The sequence below is a fragment of the Penicillium hordei genome (genome assembly GCF_028827395.1).
Source record: "Penicillium hordei strain IBT 12815 chromosome Unknown utg000002l_segment0_segment0, whole genome shotgun sequence".
In the NCBI taxonomy this organism is placed as follows: Eukaryota; Fungi; Ascomycota; class Eurotiomycetes; order Eurotiales; family Aspergillaceae; genus Penicillium; species Penicillium hordei.
This window is the reverse complement of record NW_026623143.1, coordinates 3,749,839-3,770,716: the sequence shown is the minus strand read 5'-3', so window position 1 is coordinate 3,770,716 and position 20,878 is coordinate 3,749,839. Positions and strand designations below refer to the sequence as shown.

Sequence of the window (20,878 nt, the reverse complement as noted above, 5' to 3'; positions counted from 1 at the left end):
GACAGACCCAGTGAAGATATTTCGCCGTAAGCTTGACAGTCTGGTTATTTTCGTTAGCAATTCTTGTCCATTCACTCGGAATTCGATATAGCCGCGAGCACATAAGCACGTTCACGATGGATGGCCAAGGAATAGTCTGATAACAAGTGTGACAGCCACAACTCGGATGAGAGAAGAATATTCACACCAAGCTGGGTTCGAATAAGATGGAAATAAAAGCAGCAACAAGCATATTTCTTCCAAAACATGTTCTGAAAGAACATATGGAGCAGACCTGCGACATATCGACAAGGATAAGTGACATAGGTGGGGTGACGAGGAGAAATTTGGGGATAGACACTTGATACTCCTCCATAGGCAATAAGAACTAAGAACTCAATTCACATTGACTTACAGAAAACACGTTCTCCGACTCAGGGGGAGAATTCGAGACACGGTGAGTCTGAGATGTCTTCAAAAGTGTGTTGGACCCGGAATTTTCAAAGTTTGGGGAAGACCTCAGTCTCCGGTTTTCCTTACAAAGCGGAAACCTGAAAGAATTTATATAACAAAGAAATATTAGATTTCGAATTCTTTGAAACTAATAATATTCAAAGGATATATAGTCTTTTTAACTTCTAGTAAAATTTATAGATCTAGAGCGAAAACATACAGCATACACCACGTGGGGGCGGTGACGCCCAAACCTTGGAAGTCACGAGTTGTTGACAGCTCGACTCTTCCTTTACATGTGCATCTACACTTTGTATCTCCGAAGCTCCGAACCTTGTGTTCCCTGACGATTCATGCTTCATTCCGGGAAAGTTGGCATCATGGGAGGAAATACCGAGAAGCTGTGCCAGGCAGTACTAGGCTTCGTCACTGAGGGCACGTATCCCGAGGAGAGTGTAGTTGCTGGTAAGTTTCCAGCAGCTGCTCTCGCCAAGGAACTCGAGCTTATCTCGAAGGCGCGCGAGCAGGTAGAGGTACGGAATTTCCAATGTCTATCTATGCACGTCGACGATTACTGACCAGCGCTTCTTTACTTAATTAGAATGAGATTAGCTCCTTGAGTCGCGAGAACACCTTCGATGCCGACGACTGGATTATCCAAGCGAAACAACTTCATGCAGATATAGAACGCTCAAGATTGACTGCGCGAGAAATAGTCGCGCAGCATGAGCATACAGAACCCCTGCAGGCGAAGGTTGAGGATGCGAGGGCGAAAGTCGCCTTGGTTGAGACGGAGATTGCCTTCAATCAGGCCGTAGCGGGTACCCTCGAGGAAGTGCACCGTTTGTGTCAGCAGCTGGAAACAGGGCGAGCTGCCCTCAGAAGTGGCCAGATCACCACCGCCATTGAGCGATTGGAGTCCACCGACGCAGCCGTTGGAAAGGATGCCTTCTTTGCCAACACAAATGTTATGGGTATACTCTCTGATGAGGTGTCGCTGCTGCGATCGGAGATTGCCGAGGCGCTTCGTTCGCGTTGGGCTGAACAATTGAAAGTTGACCGACAACAGGGCGAATTTCATGTCTCCAGCGGAGATGCAGATGCAGATTCTCTTGAGAGCACCATTACGTCGTTGGCCCGACTGAATATACTTAGATCTGCCATTGAGAAACTACAAAAGGATCTCTTGTCTGCGATCGTAAATCCGATCTTGCTACCTCACCCTGATGGAACCAGCCATGGTGTGGTGGTGACGGAGACCAACATTCGCATTGAGCCTGTGGCCTCAAAGGCTACCGCACTGGAGACCTTGGATCGCCTTTCCAGCGTTTTGGGCTACTTGCGACAAAATTTGCCGTCATCGGTGTCCGCAACTTTTTCCGAATCGTTCATTGTGACTATTTCCTCAAAGGCGATCTCTGAGTGGCTATCCTCTGCTATTCCCACCGATCTAGGTGGCCTCGCCGAGTTTGAGAACGTCTTGAACCATGTTTTAGAGTTCACCAAGCAGACAGAGTCTTGGGGTTGGACTGGCCAAGAAGAACTGGTCTCGTGGGTTAACCAAGCTCCACGCCTATGGTTGACTCGGCGTAGAGTCGACTCGCTCGATAGCGTTCGCAAAGTCCTTGCCGCCAGTCAGGGGACAACGAAACAGGTCGAACGAATTGAAAAGGAAAAGGTTTCCCAAGCTGAGGGTGCTTTATTGGAGAACGCCGGCAATGATGACTGGGACGCGGATTGGGATGACGATAAAGAAGATGAGCCTAAGAAGGTAGAAACAGCAAAGCCCGAGGAAGAAGAAGACGTTAGTGCGTGGGGTCTTGATGACGAGGACATCGAGGAGACTCCCGATCTGGCCAAACTACAGGCAGCTGCTTCTACGGCAGACGATGATGCTGATGATGCCTGGGGCTGGGGGGATGAAGATGAAGATGACCATCAAGTCGATAATAAGCCTTCGCAGTCCCAGAGCACAGCAGCAAAAAACCAAACCGAAAAGAAGAATTCAACTGCATTCGTATCACCAAAAGAGGTCACCCTGAAGGAAGTCTTCACTATCACCGATATCCCTGAGTCTGTTCTTGGTGTTGTTCAGCAGCAAGTTACCGATTCAAAGGATATTTTGCAGCCTGCGTAAGTGATACTATCCTGCTCATGCCTTCTTCGGCTTTTTTTCTGCATCCAACTAACTAGAGCTCAGCCATGCCAATTCCCGCGTCGCCTCTTCTGGTGCTGGTCTTCTTGCGCTGCCAACCTTGATCTTGGCCATGTTCAAAGCTACCTCCTCCACATTCTACTCACTGAAGCTTACTTCAGGGCAGATGTACCTTTATAATGATAGTTTGTACCTGGCCGATGAAATCCGGAAACTGGCCGAGGAACATGAACTCTCCCGGCTTCAGCCCGATGTTGAAGCTTTGGAGAAATTTGGCAAACTTGCATATGGCAAAGAGATGCAGACGCAGCGCACCATCGTCACAGATCTGCTTGATGGAGCCCAAGGATTTGGGCAATGCTCTGAGCAGCCATTCCAAGCAGACTGTGAGAATTCTGTTAGTGCAACTGTCGATCGGATTCGCGATGTTTACAAAGAATGGCAACCCATACTGTCTCATTCTGCACTGCTTCAATCAGTTGGATCTCTCTTGTCTACCGTGATCAACAAGGTGGTCATTGACATCGAAGATTTGGGTGATATCTCGGAGGATCAGTCACGGCAACTGGTCTCCTTCTGTAACCAACTCTCCAAATTGGAGGACCTCTTCATTCCCGAAACACATGGTGATGCCGAGGCATTGCCCGTCACTGCCATCTACGTCCCGAGCTGGCTCCGTTTCCAATATATGATCAATATTCTGGAGAGCTCCCTCGCCGATATCAAATTCCTTTGGCTCGAAGGCGAGCTGAGCTTGGAGTTCTCTGCTGAGGAAGTGATTGACCTGATCGAGGCCTTGTTTGCAGAGTCTGATTACCGGCGACGTGCTATTTCAGACATTCGAAAAGCGCCCAGAGGATAAACGCAACCCGCCCAATAGAAATACAATTTATTGACCAGATATATGTTAAAGCTGCAGTGTAATGCAATCAACTATGTAGACCGAGTGGAGCCATCTCCGCGCTCTGCGCAAGTGTGCCGCACGGGTCACCGTATTTTTTCTCACCCGCCGAAAATGCGACAGCCACCAAAAAAGATTCCATCTGCAACATCGGTAGCAAACTAACAATTTTACAATGAGTGAAGATTTGGCCACTTCTGCTGCAGCAGAGTCTGCGCTGAGACAAGTTCGAGTGCAGCTTATCAGCCAACAGGAGGATATTGCTCTGCCTGAAAGCACCGGCCCAATTCTTGTTCCTACTGGTGAGAACCCATTGCCGATCAAAAATCATAAATGGTAGTATCAAGCACTAACTCTTCCTCTAAAAGGACTTCGACGATATGCGCTGTCGACACTTGTGAACAACCTTCTTTCAAGCGAAAAGCCCATTCCATTTGAGTTTTTGATCAATGGAACTTTTTTGCGGACCTCGATTGATGAATATTTGGTCGATAACGGCATCTCTGCTGAGACGACCCTCGAGATTGAATATGTTCGAGCCCTGATCCCGCCCCTGCACATCGCCTCGTTCCAGCACGATGACTGGGTTAGCGCAACAGACGTCCTTTCCACGACTTCACCTGCTGCATCCTGGGCCTCAGGTGCGACTTTCACCAAGGGCCAGGAAAGAATCCTATCAGGAAGCTATGATGGTCTGCTTCGCATCTGGAACATGTCGTCTGAGACTCTTGCGACCTCTCCTGCCGCCGCCGAGGGTGGCCACACCGCCTCTATCAGAGCCGCCAAGTTCGTTTCCCCGAACCAGATCGCCTCGGCAGGTCTTGATCGCACGGTCCGATTGTGGAAGTATACCGAGGGTGAAGGTGGTTTCACTGGAAAGATTTCTCCTCAGCTGGAGCTGTACGGTCACAAGGCTGGAATTGAGTCACTAGCAGTTCATGCCAAGTCCAACCGTCTATTGACTGGTTCTGCAGACAATACCGTTGGATTCTGGTCAACTAAGAAGGCTGATTCTCCGGCAGCACCTGAGAGCTTGCTTCCTTCCAGCAATGCTCGGAACACGAAGCGCCGCAAGCTGAACACATCCGTCACCACACCTCAGCGTGGTCCTCTGACTCTTTTGTCAGCTCACACCGCACCTGTCTCTGCTGCTATTTTCGACGGAAAAGATGCTACCGTTGGTTACTCGGCCTCATGGGACCACTCCCTGCGCACTTGGGATTTGGTCACTGGTTCTCTGGTTGATACTCGCACCACATCACACTCGCTCCTCTCCCTCGAGCACCTCCCCGAACTCAGCCTCTTGGCTGCCGGTACTGCTGCCCGCCATATCACTCTGATTGACCCCCGCGCATCTGCCACGACTGTGGCTGCCATGACTCTCCGAGGCCACACCAACGCTGTTGTCAGCTTGGCCCGTGACCCTCACAGCACATATGGTCTCATTAGCGGTAGCCACGACGGCACATGCAGAATTTGGGATATCCGGTCCACCAAGACCGATAAGGAAGGTGTTGTTGGTGAGAGCGTTTACTCGATTACCCGGAAGAGCCTCGAGGAGGAGGGCAAGTCGGATAGCAAGCGGGTTGGCGGTGAAGGTGTCAAGGTGTTCAGCGTGTGCTGGGACAAGACGGTAGGCATTGTCAGCGCGGGTGAGGATAAGCGGATCCAGATCAACCGCGGCGAAGGCGTGCTGTCTTCAAAGGCATGAGTGCACATATGGGCCTGGCGTTTAACACTTGGTTGAGGGCAAAAGTTTAGACTTACACATTTTTTTCTGCTTACTTTTCCATCTTCGCGTATATCTTTAGCTCGGAATTGGATATATATCAGACTGCACCTGACAGTTACTACGACTTTGCCGTACATATATTTTTGTTTTGAAGCTTCCATTCACCCCAGGTTTATGCCTAGCCTATAATACATCCACAGAGGGGTTCCATTCACATACAAACTGGCAGAAATCGAGTGCCATGAATCAATAAAACGCCAAGCCCATGCCTCTTGCGCAAAATAGTGAGACAATCCCATAAAAGTAACAATCGAACACGGCACCACCAAGTTTATAGTCTGCGCTCCATGCGGTTCAATTTGACAGGAGTTTTGATCTATTGAGAATTCGTTAGCCATGAACTTGCATAGCGTTTTTGGGATGCAGCAGCGCGAGCTGAGATATTAAGAGAGCACTGGGAGAAATAGGGAAACCCACTTGAGTCCGTGTCCGCTGTCCCCTCACAGGCAAACCCAGCGCATGACGTCGGCCGCGGTAAGTTCCGGTCTCTTTCATGCGCTTGATATCATTCAGAACTTCTCTGCGCAGATCGTTCTCGATTTTCATATCGGACAGCACAGCTGTGAGGTCGAGGACCTGCTTATTGGCTAGCTCGCCGACGCGGCAGGTCGGGTGGATGTTGAAGCGGGACATGAGGCGGCCGGAGCTGTTGTTGCCAATTCCGAAGAAGGTCTCAAGAGACTTCTATAGTGTTCAATGCATGTTAGTTGGGATATCGAGGTTGCGGGCGCTATTGTGAGGGTTGGCTTGCCTTGAGCAGGTTCCGCTCGGGGAAATTGACACCGAGGATGAAAACCTAAGCGTTATTAGCGGAGTTTTTATTTGATAGGGTAGATTGGATCTTGAAGGTGGCTATCATACCATCTTAATCTGTGTTGGCTGGCTGGTGTCCTGACAATCGTATGGAGCCGTCAATTATTGCTCTCGTCGAACTCCGGGAGAAATCCTCCGTCAACGTCAACGTTTTTCCGAAGTAGATTGGTGCCTTAATTTCACGGCACTAACATGTCTATTCTCCGCACGCCATTGCAAGCTGGCCTTCTTCTCCCTCCCCCTAAAGGTTCTATCTTCCCTCTTTCGCTGTATCCCACCAGAGCAGTGTCAATTAGCAAGCATGTATTTCCGGAACCTTTTTGTGTCCCTTTTTTTGGTTTTCGCCGTCGGCTTTGCGCTGGTTCAGGCCGAAGAGGCTAAGCAGCCTCGCGGTCCCAAGATTACGTCCAAGGTGATTGACATTGATGTTCTAGCTAGATCTATATGCAAGCGATACTTATTTTTGGTGATAGGTCTACTTCGATATTCAGCATGGAGATGAGTCCCTTGGTCGCATTGTGATGGGCTTGTACGGCAAGACCGTTCCTGAGGTTCGTTGAACTATATCCCCATGGAATCAGCAATTGATAATTATTGCTAACACAATTATTTCTATAGACCACTGAGAACTTCCGGTATAGTGAACTTGCTACCTCAAGGTATCCAACATTTATCCTGGATGCTAACCCACTTCTAGCGCTTTGGCTACCGGCGAGAAGGGCTTTGGTTACCAGGACTCTACTTTCCACCGTGTTATCAAGGATTTCATGATTCAGGGTGGTGACTTCACCAAGGGCGATGGTTTGTGAACCTGCGAAGATGTTAGATTACATGATACTAAGTGTTTATAGGCACCGGCGGAAAGTCGATATACGGCAACAAGTTCAAGGATGAGAACTTCAAGCTGCGTCACACCAAGAAGGGTCAACTGAGTAGGCATTTTGACTCCTTTAATTCGATCTCAGAGGAATCTAACCATCCTTAGGCATGGCCAACGCCGGCAAGGACACCAACGGCTCTCAGTTCTTCATCACCACCGCTGTCACCTCGTTCGTATCTCCTACAATAAATTTTTTGGTGCAGTAACTGACTGGAACCGCGCAGTTGGCTCGATGGCCGCCATGTCGTCTTCGGCGAAGTCCTCGAGGGCTACGAGATTGTCGACAAGATCCAAAACGTTCCCAAGGGACCCGGCGACAAGCCCAAGCTGGCTGTTAAGATTGTGAAGAGCGGTGAGCTCGAGCTTGAGCCCGAGACCGAGGACAAAGGTAGCCGCGATGAGCTCTAGACAGGTGACTGTCTGCGCGATATTTTCTCTGCTGCTGGTCAGAAGTGGCTGATGATCTTGGAAATCTTAAGAACTCGACCAAGAGCCGGGTGTCACCGACAAAGCTCCCGATGCCCCCGATGCTCCCGAGACCGCCACGCCATCTTACTCCCTGCAGCCGGCCGTGATTTTCTTCGTTCTGGTCGCCGTTGTGGGTATCTGGATTGCGCGTCGACGAGGCCAGCAGCAACAGCAAGAGAAAGAACAGTACGATGCATAAAGGATGATGTTAAATCAATTATACATTATTTTTTGAGTTTTCGCCTCATAAATCCCTGGATTTCAATATTTGATGATTCTCATCATCACAACTTGATAGATCATCTGTGCATGTTACCTTGGTCACGTAGGTGGTGATAACTATACTTTGGTGCCCAGGTGGACCGGTGGAAAATCATACACCTCTCTTAGTCAGACAAGGCGTCCAGACCGCCTTCGAGCAGCAACTGGCGAGTGGAAATTTCTTCAGTGGCGGTAAATACCTTGGGAGTACTTCTGGTAGGTAGTTGTTTACACTATAAAGTTAGGTTCCTCTGAGGTACCTCCAATAGCCACACAGCGCCCCAAACTCTCCAACTTTTGTTGCCTCCTTCCCACAGACTCATCCACCCGTTCTCTTTCTCTCTTGATTCAACCCCCCTCCATCATCCCTTTTTCAATACTCTCTCTCTCTCTCTTTCTCTTCTCTCTAGAGTTCTTAGAATCAGGAGATTTGCATTTTCCGTCTTCTCTGTGGTTTTCCTGAGCTTTACTTGTTTGCCACTCGATCTTTTTTTTTTTATCGAGTTGAAACAGAAAAGCGATTTGATCTTTTCACCGTCTCTCTCTCTTCTCTCTCTCTCTCTAAAGGTACACTTTACGTGGGTTTCTTATTCCTTGCAAGTATCTTTTCCAGATCACTTGCGCTTTATCTACAACCAACGAATTATTTCCGGTGAAGCAGAAAAAAAAACTGTACGGAATATCGTTCACCTGCATCGATCGACATCGGACAGCTTCTAACTCTTGCTCTACAATAGACATTTCCAACCGCAAAAATGGCCGACGGTTTGCAAATGGGAAACCTTTCCCTCAACGAGTCTCAGCACGCCCCCCAGGGTAACGCCCCTGTGGGCCGTGCTGCCTACATTCCTCCTCACCTTCGCCAGCGTGGTCCCGGCCCCGGCCCCAGTGCTAATGTCGATGCCGCTCCTTCTGGCCCTGGCTTCGGTGGTCCTCGGTACAGTACCCAAGAGACTGAGCCCTATGGAGCGACAACTGATTTTGTATTTTCTAGTGATGGTGGCAACTGGGCTAACGCTAACGCTCCCAACTTCAGCCCTCGTGGCCCCGCAAACGGTATGACCAGCTGGACTCCCGATGGAAAACTCCGACCCTTCAATCCCAATGCTTACGGAAACCCAGGATCCTCTTACGGTGGTGGCAGCAGCGGCGGCAGCTACAGCGGTGGTGGAGGCTCCCAGCAAGCTCGCGGCTCAGGCGATGGCCAGTGGCGCGACGGCAAGCACGTTCCCGGTCCCGCCAATGCTCGCTTGGAGCGCGAGCTGTTCGGAGTGCCCAACGACCCCTCTAAGCAGCAGACTGGAATCAACTTCTCCAACTACGATGATATCCCCGTTGAGGCCTCCGGAAATGATGTCCCAGAGCCTGTTACCCAATTCACTAACCCCCCTCTGGACGACCACCTGATCGCCAACATCAAGCTTGCCAGCTATATCATTCCTACCCCCGTTCAAAAGTACTCGGTCCCCATCGTCATGAACGGCCGTGATCTTATGGCCTGTGCCCAGACCGGTTCCGGAAAGACTGGTGGTTTCCTTTTCCCTATCCTCTCTCAGGCTTTCCAGAACGGTCCTTCTGCCGCCCCTGCCCAGGGTGGTGGTGGTGGTCAGTTCAGCTACGGCCGCCAGCGCAAGGCTTACCCCACCTCTCTCATTCTTGCTCCCACTCGTGAGCTGGTCTCTCAGATCTTCGAGGAGGCCCGCAAGTTCGCTTACCGCTCGTGGGTTCGCCCCTGTGTCGTGTACGGTGGTGCAGACATCGGCTCCCAGCTTCGTCAGATCGAGCGTGGTTGCGATCTCCTCGTTGCCACCCCCGGTCGTCTCGTTGATCTGATTGAGCGTGGCCGTATCTCTCTGGCTAACATCAAGTACCTTGTTCTTGACGAGGCTGATCGCATGCTGGACATGGGTTTCGAGCCCCAGATTCGCCGCATTGTCGAGGGTGAGGACATGCCCAGTGTTGATAACCGCCAGACTCTCATGTTCTCGGCCACCTTCCCCCGCGATATCCAAATGCTTGCCCGTGATTTCCTTAAGGACTACATCTTCTTGTCCGTTGGTCGTGTCGGAAGTACTTCGGAGAACATCACCCAGAAGGTCGAATATGTCGAGGATGCCGATAAGCGCTCCGTCCTGCTGGACATTCTCCACACCCACGGCAGCACTGGTCTGACTCTGATTTTCGTTGAGACCAAGCGTATGGCCGACTCGCTCTCCGATTTCCTCATTAACCAGCGCTTCCCTGCGACCGCAATTCACGGTGATCGTACCCAGCGCGAGCGTGAACGTGCTCTGGAACTCTTCCGTAACGGTCGCTGCCCCATTCTGGTTGCTACTGCCGTTGCTGCCCGTGGTCTCGATATTCCTAACGTGACCCATGTCATCAACTACGATCTCCCCACCGATATTGATGACTACGTTCACCGCATTGGTCGTACTGGTCGTGCCGGTAACACCGGTATCGCCACTGCTTTCTTCAACCGTGGCAACCGTGGTGTTGTCCGTGACTTGCTCGAGCTCCTGAAGGAGGCCCACCAGGAGGTTCCCACTTTCTTGGAGAGCATTGCCCGTGAAGGTAGCGGATTCAGTGGTCGTGGCCGTGGTGGTGGTGGCCGTGGCCGTGGCGCTGCTGCTACTCGTGACGTGCGTCGTATCCCTGGCGGCATGGGTGGCGGCTTTGGAGGTGCCGGCGGCTACGGTGGCTCCGGTGGTGCTGCCCCCTCATACGGTGGCGGCTATGGCGGTGCTGCTGCTCCCTCCTACGGTGGTGGTGGTGCTGGCTACGGTGGTGGTGGTAGCTACGGCAACCCCTCCGGCTCCTCTGGCCCCTCTTCCTGGTGGTAAATCAGTCGTGGTCTTTTGACGATGCCCTCGGGTCTGATTGGCTCCCTTGCTTTATTTTCTTTTGTCTCTCGTTGACGGATACGATCAGATTGAGTCCCTGAGATCTTTTCTACCTGTGCTATCTCTCAGGGACGGCTTTGTCATGACTGCACGACTTTCTTATGCTTGTTTTAGATTCATATTTTCCACGTTTGCGTATGCTTTAATCTGGTTTCCTTTGTTGTTCCTCTAATGTCTCTCTTCGCTGATTCCATTCATGGCTTTTCAATATTGCTTTGTACGGATACGAGGCATTCGCGCAGTCCGGTCTTCTTTTCTTGCTCCTGGGAGGCACTACTCTCTTCGGGCAACCCATGATCGAAACTGCATGAACATCATAGAATGCGTTGTCTTTTTTTTTTTTCCATGTCCGCTCTCGTCAGATACCCCTTATGTTCGAGCATCCCCACTAGGGACACGTTCGAGTGACGCGCGTGCGCCGAGCGGAGATTGATGACTTTTCATCATCTCGAAAAGTTTTCTTTTTCTCTTCGCATTCATCTTCGGTGTTGTTATGGCTGCATTCATAATATGCAGCATAGACTTTTTACAGCGTCGGTATCTCATGGCGGACATTTGTTTCTGTTGCTGCCCTCGTGCGTTCTGCAGTCGAATTTCGAAAACACAAACGTGCGCTTTCTTTCTCCGGGCTTTGTCGAATACCAGTTATCTCGCAGTCACATCTCACGGCGCGACTGGTGTTTTTCGAAACCAAAAAATGGGTATTCTTTGCATTCTGTATGGCGTTGGCTTGACCTGCAACTGCATGTCCTCTGCTATCGGGTCCGTGGAGGCTGATTGTCTCCGAATAGGAGCACCTTGCCTCGTTTCCTTGTCTATTCTGATCATTTTTCTCGGACCTCGGGGACTAGGACGCTGTCGCCGCTGGAAGAATGGGTATACTTATGAATTCTCGGGTTCGAATTGGGAGGGGAAAAAACGAACCAACGGCCCTGAGATGGCCACGAGAAGGAAAGTTCTCTTATCCAATGCAATTTCAAAAAGTGTTTCCAAATTTATCGTGGCAGTAGGATTCACGTATATGTAGGATGTAGGGTAAATAGGCTGACTTTGTAGGTGAACGTGCTGAATATCCTGATGATCATTATACGTATATGTAGCTATATGAACCGAATTTTCCCTGGTGGGTGGGGATTTCCTATTTGGGCTGCCGCCGCTTTAATGAGGGCGCTCGACTCGGGCTCTCAGAGTAGATCTTAGCACGAGCTCAGAGTCAGTGATGAGCTCAGAACAGTCACGTGCATAATGACTGATACTATATAAATGGTCATTGGATGCTCACTGATTACTCAGTGACACTGTTTTTGGTCCGGGGCCTCGACCCACTAGTGGATTTTGGCGCAGTCTATTTACGGCTTTCTAGTATCCTAACTAGATTCTTATCTAGATCTAATAACTCGCGCTTTCTTTTGTTAGCTCGTTCCGGTTAAGAGTAGGAGGTATGGGCATCTCTTAGGTTAGTTCGAGAGATACAAGGCTCTTTGATATCTTAATAGTAGGGTAGAAGGATGGCTTCATACTTAAGAAAGGAAAGTAGATTCTTATATACTATATACTGTAGAGTACCTCTTATATAAACTATTGGTAGTCGCAAAAAGGTTCTCTTTAGCTATAGAAATAATCATGACAAACAGGCCCGTGTCAAAACTTTTCAATTCTCAATAATCTCAACTAAATAATGACCTTAAAAATAAGAAGCTGTCTGTGGTATCGGTTCAAAGTGTGATGAGGCAGATGATAGTAATATTTGACTGAAGCCGCGTAGAAAGAAATTTGATCAAGGGAGTCACAAACATGATTAAACAAGAAGCTCCTTAGATTTCTCCCAAGCCCAAAACGAGCCACGAGCAAACCACGACTTCTACGCATCTTCCTCCCTAGCAGCTGTGTTTATAACTCTCATCCTACCGATACCAGCGAGCCAGGTCCCACTCGGCACATTTGCCACGCACTATACATATTCGTCCACGCCCGACTATACATAAAGTCCTCTGCCATTGCCCTCCCAAACAAACCATCGTCATGGCCCCAAAGATCTTTTCGAAAATTTTCGAACGTAACAAAGAGACGTCCCCCGGCATTCCACCGGAAGAATAGTCTCCAAATGCAATAGGAATCTCTGATTCCACTTGCGAGATCAACGGCGATATATTCAATCAATGGAAACTCCCTGTACCGCCACCAAAATATCACACAGGCAAAATTGGCGCCCGGCAGCGCAATCTGCAAAGTCTGAGTGGTTTCTTTAGGCTTCCACCTGAAATAAGAAAGCTGATATACCTCGAGCTCATGGGCGATCGACGAGTACATATTCGACATGTCTGGAAGGATCCTTCGCCGTTCGTGCCGCAGCCAAAACGCAAGGGGCCTCGGTGGGACTGGTGGCATTGTGTCTGTGCTCCATTAAATGGCTTTCCGAAGGACCTAAGGTTCGGTTTTTTGTGGGGACTGGGTAGATGAGGTGGCCGAGGACACGAAAGCGTTGAAGATCGAGGGCGTGGAGTGGCTGAGGAGTTGTCAAATCGGGTGAGTGGCCTTTTTATGATCAAAATTCCATCTAACATCATTCTGTAGCTATGAAGAAGCATTGCAGGTTCTTTATGGAACAAATGTGTTTGCGATGAACAAAGCACTGAACACACCTTTCCTGATTTCGAGGAAGATTTCACCTCGATGTACCTCGCAGATCACATCAATGGATATCTCAATTCCGGTTGGCTTTGGGAGTTCTCAGAGCCCTGAAAAGGATTTTATGGCAACGTATTGGGCTTTATTTGACTTAATTCGTGAGGCATTCCGCGGTGTCCATTCCCTACGATTAGAGCTCCGCATGCCACCATTTGACCCACTTGTCGACTTCTTCAATGAGCAAAGGATGAAGGCCATTATTGAGCCCATGGACCAATTATCAAAAAGCCGATCTTGGACTCAATTGCAACTCTGCGCACCCCACGATTGGTACCTACATTTTCAGAAGTCCAAAGAGGCAATGGTTTGCCAAGCTGAGTGGGAGCTCACAGAGACTGTATGGTCTGAGCAGTCGATGGCCGTTTGTGTCAGCATGAATTAGCTAAATCAAACTCGCCGGCTTTTGGTCATCGCAATCAATAATTTAACATCTTCATGTGTTCAACAATCTCGGATCATCTAGGGTACAGCCTTTGAAATTGGCACGTCATTGGTAAGTTTATTAAATTATCTCCTTCAAGAGCAATTCGCGCCAGACTGTTGGAATAATATTTTCTGCTTGCTCTCCAGGGCTCTAGTTGTTAGTTGTGGCCGGTACTGGGGTTCCACTGGTGATTGTGATTGGACCCATCGTTCCAATACACACGAAAACGGAGGCTTGTAAGCCTGCGCAGTTCGTGCTCTCAGCCGGATTCCAGCTATAGAAGTCGCTGAATTGATTCAATCAGCGTCGAGATCTTTCAGAAAGGCCGAAACGGGTACGGTGACTGAGAACTTACGTTTGGGCCACACCTGCATCAGATGCTATATCCGCGCAACCTTCGTCTTTTTGTACATCATAGAATCGAAGACATCCAGTCACCCTTCCAGTCTGAGATAGTGTCAGTAAATACACTCAAGTTGATGGAGATTCTGGACTCACTTGTGTTGGGGTCGGGGTCACAGGAACAGGGGTGCCGCTGGTGATAGTAGTTGTATATCCTGACACTCCGATACAGACAAACACGCCCTTCTCTAGTCCTGAACAGTCATTCTTGACAGCAGGGTTCCAACTGTAAAAGTCATCAAGTGCCACCCCAGCATCTTGAGCAACGTCATAACAGTCGTTATCTGCTTGGACCTTGTAGAACCGTATACAATCACTTGCCATGCCAGTCTAAGAAGACGGAAGGCGAGTCGACGATGGGCTCGCAGAAGGGCTGGGAGCATCGACACAGATATATGTATCTGTGGTCAGTCCACTGCAATTTGCTTTCAGAGACGGGTGACAAGGGTGGCGACGGAAATGTCATTTGAGTCAGCAATCGTCGTGCAATTGTCGTTTTTTTGAATGTCAGCACTTGATATAGGAAGAAGGGGATAGGAAAGCCCACGTTCCAACAAGCCAGTAGTCCTTGCAGCTCGAAATGGTATCAGATAGAGTAGTTAGAGTTAGCAAAGCAGTTGCCGATGCAGTTCGAGGTGTCTGGAACAGCGACGCAATAGAAGTCGCCGTCAACCAAGCCGGAGCAATCGGATTTGACAGCCGGGTTCCATTCCAGGAAGTCAGATTTTGAGAAGGTTCCAAACTGTTCCGGGATCAGATCACAGTCATCGCCGTCGCTGGCTTTGTACCACGCTTTACAGCTAGAGGTGATCCCTGTTTGCACGGGGGATGGCTCAGCGGTAGTTGTTGATGGCATAGGGTTTGAAGTCCCGTTCCAAATACAATAATAATATCTAAACTTGATGTCGGAACAGTCTGTACCGACAGCTGGATTCCATTCAACGAATTGATCTTCGGTCAAAAAGCCTTCTGAATCAACAATGCTCTCGCATGTATCCGTCTGGAATATGTTAGTAATGATCATTCCAAATATCCGAAACATACCTCATCGGCAATATAGTAATCTTGACAAGCAGTGGCAATGCCACTCTGAACAGGGCTAGCAGAGAACTCGGTATTTGTGGCCACCGGCACACTGTATGTCCACGGCGGGTACCAGGCCGCTGTGCTTCCATTGTTACTATTAGAGACCTACGGTTTAATCCCAACACAGTACCAGTATCCGAAATAGATACTGGTGCAGTTCTTCCCTACTGCTGGGTTCCAATCAAGGCTTCATGCTTCAGTGAGCTTTGATTCAGAAGATGCCTTTAAAGGCTTTGGAAGATACTTACAAGTCATTTTGGTACATCCACGTGGAATACTTGAACACGATGCTTTTGCAAGTGTCACTCTGCTTTGCTTGATACCAATTGTTGCCTATCATCAGGTCAGCCCAGACCATCATCTTCATTTAGAATTCAAAATCCTCACAGGCACTAGGCTGACCAGTCTGAGTCTGGGATGGTGGCCAGGTGGAGTCCGTGATGGTAACAGGATTGGTGGTGGTGTTGTATGGAAGAGTCGAATAAGGTGTCGCGGAGGTAGAAATCCTAGTGATTGTAGAATTTGAAATTGCAGATGTTCCTTGGTGAGAGGTGGTCGCTTTCGGGCTTGAAGCTGAGCTGGATAGGCTAGCTGTGGACGTAGATACAGCCGAGCCAACTCCAACACAGTAAGAAACACCTTTTTGCTACCTTTTTTCCAGAAAAGAGTGCTTGACTTCTTCTTAAGCACTGGAAGTGAGTCCTGGTAAATGGTATGCACAGCATCAATGTCCTTTTGGCTTGGAACGGTGTTGTAGCCAAATGTCGTGCCATCCTTCTTGGTCATTACCACCTCGCGACCTCCGTTCCCATCTTCTTTGCCACCTGCCTCCGAGCCATATATCATGATAGAGTTCCAGTCGACCGGGTCAGAGCTTAACTCTTTGCCATCATCATCTGCAAGGATATCAAGAGCCGAGAACTTGTGGTTTCTTGCAACGTCTGCAGATGTGCAAAGTTGATCTATATCCTTACCGGCGGCTTTCGCGCTGGCGCTGTCCGCCAAATTTTTGCAGTTGAAATGAAGCTTTTCAGATCCATCTCGAGCGCTGCCGCCTAGAGTTGTCGTCCAGAGAGAGGGCCTTTGATGCTCATGTCCCAACCCAAAAGCATGCCCGAGCTCGTGTGCAACATTTGCGACGCCACGATATGATATGGTTTAAAATCGAAAATTCGAGGTGTTTTCCCTTAGGCATTATAACCAACTCTAGTATATCGCTAACATCTATTGCCTTTAATTACTGATTTTCTGAGCCTACGCAATACGAAGAAAGTGTCAATGGTTAACTGAGTAGTGCTCCCTCGGAGACATGTACAAACTAGACACATTGTTAGCTCTGTTCATAGATAATTTATGCAAGAGCAGTTGGGGATTCGTACGACACAGCGCGTATCACTGTGAAGTCTACGGGGCAGGAGCGTGTAGATGGTGCTAGGTGGTCAGGCTTCAACCCTTTTTTTTGTTTTTGTAAACATCAACACCGAGCTCCCACACGAACTTGATTTCACTAAGCATAACCAAAATGTCTATTCCCGTTACCAGCACCGATCTACTGCAACAAGCACTGCCTGGTATCATTATTGGACCGAACTTTACCCGGTCGAATGCTATTCACGATATTCGATACGTCGGACCCCTACGTCGTTGGGCGACCTTTAATAATGAGGCCACTGCGACATTTCAAAATACGAATTGGAGCCCAGTCCCTCTCTCGTCAAGTCTCGTCAATTCTCCCACCCTTGGGCCACTAGCAAACGAGCATATTCGATGCGGTGATGAGACAGGATTACAGGGGCGTTTTGACGAACGTGTAGGACAAGTTTTGGGCGCTATATTCGATGTCAATAATATTGATTTGGTGTTCGGCGACTTTAAATGCACGACAAACGCGCTGAATTACCGAAAAACACCCGATGTCATGATTATGCGACCTAATGGCAGTTCTCATGTCGTTGGCGAGATGAAGACGTTTTGGGTGTACGACCACCAGTTGGAGAGAATTGTTTCGCAATTCGACCTCGGTGAGGACAACTTGCTTCGCCAAGTCTTAGGTAAGATCTCTCACCTATATACAGTTATGAACGCTGGCTGAGATAGAAAGTTCTATGCGCTAACGTAAAATGTAAACACAGGACAAATCGCCCAATACATGGAAGACTTGGATCTCAAGTTCGGGTTTATAAGCACTTACAATGAGACTTTGTTTTTACGTCAGGTCCTTTTTGGTAGAACTAGGGGCTTGGAATTCTCTCCTTTGATCTACCATGATGACGTGTATACTGGACAAGGGGATGTTACTCTCCGTCAGGGGATGATGCACTTGGCCCTGTGCTCACTCGTAAACCCTCGCCCTGACACTGGGTTGCGTGGTGTTTGGACTGTTGATACCTAGTTCTAAGTTTTATGTTTGTTTTATATGTTTTTCTCAATATGAATCATACTGTCCGCACATCATCTGTGCCCGACTATCGAAACAAGGATTTGCAAAGTAAATGTAGCTATACTAAATATATCTGGTCGCGAGACTAGCAGGATCTAACCTGGTTATATAACAATGACTAAATTGATGACTTTATTACCAGAGGTGTAACGTATTCGGCAAGCGAGTGGCCACCCCAACTAAAAACGCGTCTATAAATTAGCACTTAGTTAATTCAACCACCTACTATACTACTAATATGCTCTTAACCCTCTATAAATTTAATAGAGTAAGAGGGTAGGATCTTATTAGCTATCTAGGCTTTTAAAAATAGAGATATTAGCTCTAGTTCTCTTACTACGCGTATATTTAATATCCCGCGTATAACTCTCCGCCGCCGAATTAATAGAATATAATACCGCGCGAATTCTCGCGCTAATTTATCTAAATTAATAGAAATTAAAGAGGAATCGCTTAAAAAACAGATTCTCTCTATAAATCTATATAAAGTATAGACTGCGACATCGCCCGTCCATGGGCACTAGAAAGTGTCCACGGCCCGTGGGCCTTTTGAAATTTGACGTCCATCGCCCACCGTTATGCAAAATTAATGCAAAAACTACCCTATTAGGCTATTTTATGTACATAATCAGATCTTGGCAGTATCCACTTTGCCAAGAATGTGCCCGCATATGTCTTGGCGACGCTAAAAGTGTCTCCACTTTGGTGGGCGTTGTCGCAGTCTAGGATGCTGTACGTAGACCTTGCCAACTCCCGCCAAGACTTCTTGGCTTCTTGGCGGGAGTAAAATCTTAGATTTTATGCCAAGACAAGTTGAACTGCCTCTTTAGGTAATTTTATTACTTAAATAGGCTTAGCTTAGTCCCATGGGACTAAATTTTACTCTAGTCCCACGGGGGTGGGAGTAAAAAATTTCCACTCCCATGGGAGTTGGCAAGGTCTAGCTGTACGTGACCTGATGACAGATCTGCTGGTTGGCTCTTGATGGCTTATTGGTGTGCCTAGTGGGTCACCACTGATTGGTGACGGGTAGGTCCGTAACAAGAAGCTTCTTAATTAATTATTAAGCTCGTAGAAGTAGATAAAGTACCCTATACCGGTACCGGTATATATAAAAAACTGGCTTTAGAACTACGTATACGGGCTATACTAAGATATAGTAGGTATAGAGAGATAGGGTATAGATTTAATAGATACCTAGCTAGATAGATGATTTTAGTATATTTAATTTAATGGCGTTATAGTTGAGATAAATGCATTTGAAATTAATACATTTGGGTAGGTGGCCACTCGCTTGCCGAATACGTTATATAGTACCTATTATCTAACGAAAACCTTTAGTAATTCCTCGGTAGGTGATGAGCGAAGAAGAAGCCGAGCATCATACTATAAATAATATAACTAGCTAAAATTATAAAGTTTTTCTATTTAACTTATATATATCACGAGGTGATCGATATTTACACTAAATGTAATGCTATAGCACTCCCGCCGCAGCACTACAGCACAGGACCGAGGGTCTAGTGCTACGACCGGACTATCTCTGCAGCATCAGTGCTGTGGGACTTGTCAAGGCCTACTAACTAGTGAAGTGGTCAGCTCTCGGTAGCCTATTCGTGAGTTATCGCCCCGCACCTGATTTGACTAGTATGTCCGTAACCTTAAATTGCGGTATGTACATATTTGATATTTATAATTATTTTTATGGGTGGCATTATTAAGAAAGCATAGCTGTGATGTGATGTATACCTTCTATAAGATATTTGTGCCTCGCACAGCTGCTATTCGGATCGACTGGAGTGGATATTGCTCTCACTAGTGCTGTAGTGTCTCTGTATAATGTCAGACAAGCTCTTAGTACTTTCGGTGCAGGCCATTCGGCCAGTAAGTATAGTAGACGATGGACTATTTGCGGCGATATGGTCAATAGGAGCAAAGAAGAAAATAAACAAAGAAGACCAATAGCAATAGAGGATGAAGGAACAAAATAAATAAATAGACCTATAGGAATAAAGAAATAATGGAACAAAGCAAAAATAGACGAATAGGAATATCACATGCCAAAAATAAAGTTCACCATTCTCATACATCACTTAGCTATCAACTTTCTCCCTCTTCGCCATGCCATCATTTTGTTTCCGTACCCTGCTCCTTCAATCTTATCAATCAAAATGACTTCGCAGCATTCCTGGTTCCGGGGCCCCGAGCTCCGTAGTATTGTCTTCGATGCCCCTACGCCCTCTACCTGGATTGTCCTCAGGCGCGTTAACGAACACGAGCACCGAAAGGATCCCGACCACTCCGCTGTCTCCTATGCCTCCGTTAAGTACCAGTGCAAGAAACATGGAGATGCTAGCAAAATCGCGTTCGTTAGGATATATAAGCAACTGCCCCACCTCGGCACAGAGTTTGACGATTATGCTACCCGCGCTAAGCAAGCTAGGGCGTGGACTCCGCCCGAGCTAGTAGCATACAAAACTCTTACCGATAAGCAGTCGAAAGTCACCCCCCGCCTCCTAGGATATAGGGAAGAGGAGCAAGACAGCTCTGCTCTTGTACCCGCTGGCTTCCTGGTCTCGTTTGCGTGGGAGCAAGTGCCTGGTGTTCAGCTAGGGGATAGTCTTGGCGCAAAGGTCTTCTGGGATATGAGTCCTGATCAACGCCACAATATTCGGGAAGCCTTTAAGAACAAGACAATCCGGTGAGTTAACGCCTCTATTCTACGTTGCCTATAATAGATGAGTACTAACATCGGCCCCTTTTAGTGAGACCGAAACTATTGGCTTTCGCCCTTTGTTCTCTGGTCCCTCGCATTTAGTTTGGGATTCCGCCTCCGGTAATCTGTACGACCCTCCTTAGCAGTTGCACTGTGCTTGCTCCAAAGGGATTTACTAATTTATAGCCTATAGTTTTATGGTCGGCTTCCGTCAGTGGATTGAGGTTAAGCCAACACCCTGGAGTGAGGCAAAGTCCTACTGGTTCGACCTAGCTAAGCCACCCAAAAAGGTCAACTGGTCTGAATGGGGTAACGAACCTGATACTTCTAATTGGAAGTTTTAGATAGCCTATTTTCTTTGTTTATGAGGCTTTGCTGCTCTGGAGACAATCCAATAAATTCAAATCCTAAATTTGTGACCATCTGGACTTATATCTGGACTTATAAGGTGTCAAAATATGACAGAATTTAGGGTGTAAAGCAAAGTATGGTAAGATCAATGAATATGCATAACTAA

The 20,878-nt window shown here is 48.0% G+C and overlaps 9 protein-coding genes across 9 annotated transcripts; 6 read left to right on the top strand and 3 right to left on the bottom strand.

Moving 5' to 3' along the window:
- Nucleotides 1-812: 812 nt before the first annotated feature.
- N7537_004752 (uncharacterized protein) lies at nt 813-3,449 on the top strand (the record flags this gene model as incomplete). Its single annotated transcript, XM_056895809.1, has 3 exons — nt 813-965; nt 1,034-2,565; nt 2,633-3,449. 3 exons carry the CDS (start codon nt 813-815, stop codon nt 3,447-3,449), a joined length of 2,502 nt encoding a protein of 833 aa, XP_056755557.1.
- A 214-nt stretch (nt 3,450-3,663) lies between these two features.
- N7537_004751 (WD repeat WDR12/YTM1 family ribosome biogenesis protein) lies at nt 3,664-5,199 on the top strand (the record flags this gene model as incomplete). Its single annotated transcript, XM_056895808.1, has 2 exons — nt 3,664-3,790; nt 3,857-5,199. The coding sequence occupies 2 exons, from the start codon at nt 3,664-3,666 to the stop codon at nt 5,197-5,199; spliced, it is 1,470 nt and encodes a 489-aa protein (XP_056755556.1).
- A 268-nt stretch (nt 5,200-5,467) lies between these two features.
- N7537_004750 (mitochondrial 37S ribosomal protein uS13m) lies at nt 5,468-6,144 on the bottom strand (the record flags this gene model as incomplete). The annotated part of the gene is made up of 4 exons (XM_056895807.1): nt 5,468-5,596; nt 5,698-5,964; nt 6,032-6,076; nt 6,142-6,144. The coding sequence occupies 4 exons, from the start codon at nt 6,142-6,144 to the stop codon at nt 5,552-5,554; spliced, it is 360 nt and encodes a 119-aa protein (XP_056755555.1). The 3' UTR covers nt 5,468-5,551.
- Nucleotides 6,145-6,394: 250 nt separating this feature from the next.
- N7537_004749 (uncharacterized protein) lies at nt 6,395-7,640 on the top strand (the record flags this gene model as incomplete). Its single annotated transcript, XM_056895806.1, has 8 exons — nt 6,395-6,505; nt 6,567-6,644; nt 6,712-6,728; nt 6,791-6,894; nt 6,945-7,025; nt 7,079-7,142; nt 7,198-7,361; nt 7,453-7,640. 8 exons carry the CDS (start codon nt 6,395-6,397, stop codon nt 7,638-7,640), a joined length of 807 nt encoding a protein of 268 aa, XP_056755554.1.
- An 817-nt stretch (nt 7,641-8,457) lies between these two features.
- N7537_004748 (DEAD/DEAH box helicase) lies at nt 8,458-10,545 on the top strand (the record flags this gene model as incomplete). The annotated part of the gene is made up of 1 exon (XM_056895805.1): nt 8,458-10,545. The coding sequence occupies one exon, from the start codon at nt 8,458-8,460 to the stop codon at nt 10,543-10,545; it is 2,088 nt and encodes a 695-aa protein (XP_056755553.1).
- A 3,322-nt stretch (nt 10,546-13,867) lies between these two features.
- N7537_004747 (LysM peptidoglycan-binding domain-containing protein) lies at nt 13,868-14,443 on the bottom strand (the record flags this gene model as incomplete). Its single annotated transcript, XM_056895804.1, has 3 exons — nt 13,868-14,003; nt 14,073-14,164; nt 14,216-14,443. 3 exons carry the CDS (start codon nt 14,441-14,443, stop codon nt 13,868-13,870), a joined length of 456 nt encoding a protein of 151 aa, XP_056755552.1.
- A 262-nt stretch (nt 14,444-14,705) lies between these two features.
- Nucleotides 14,706-16,245, bottom strand: N7537_004746 (uncharacterized protein; the record flags this gene model as incomplete). The annotated part of the gene is made up of 6 exons (XM_056895803.1): nt 14,706-15,119; nt 15,164-15,287; nt 15,454-15,538; nt 15,593-15,796; nt 15,856-16,126; nt 16,180-16,245. The coding sequence occupies 6 exons, from the start codon at nt 16,243-16,245 to the stop codon at nt 14,706-14,708; spliced, it is 1,164 nt and encodes a 387-aa protein (XP_056755551.1).
- A 482-nt stretch (nt 16,246-16,727) lies between these two features.
- Nucleotides 16,728-17,597, top strand: N7537_004745 (uncharacterized protein; the record flags this gene model as incomplete). Its single annotated transcript, XM_056895802.1, has 2 exons — nt 16,728-17,256; nt 17,338-17,597. The coding sequence occupies 2 exons, from the start codon at nt 16,728-16,730 to the stop codon at nt 17,595-17,597; spliced, it is 789 nt and encodes a 262-aa protein (XP_056755550.1).
- Nucleotides 17,598-19,816: 2,219 nt separating this feature from the next.
- On the top strand, nt 19,817-20,705 carry N7537_004744 (uncharacterized protein; the record flags this gene model as incomplete). The annotated part of the gene is made up of 3 exons (XM_056895801.1): nt 19,817-20,346; nt 20,411-20,488; nt 20,555-20,705. 3 exons carry the CDS (start codon nt 19,817-19,819, stop codon nt 20,703-20,705), a joined length of 759 nt encoding a protein of 252 aa, XP_056755549.1.
- Nucleotides 20,706-20,878: the final 173 nt, after the last annotated feature.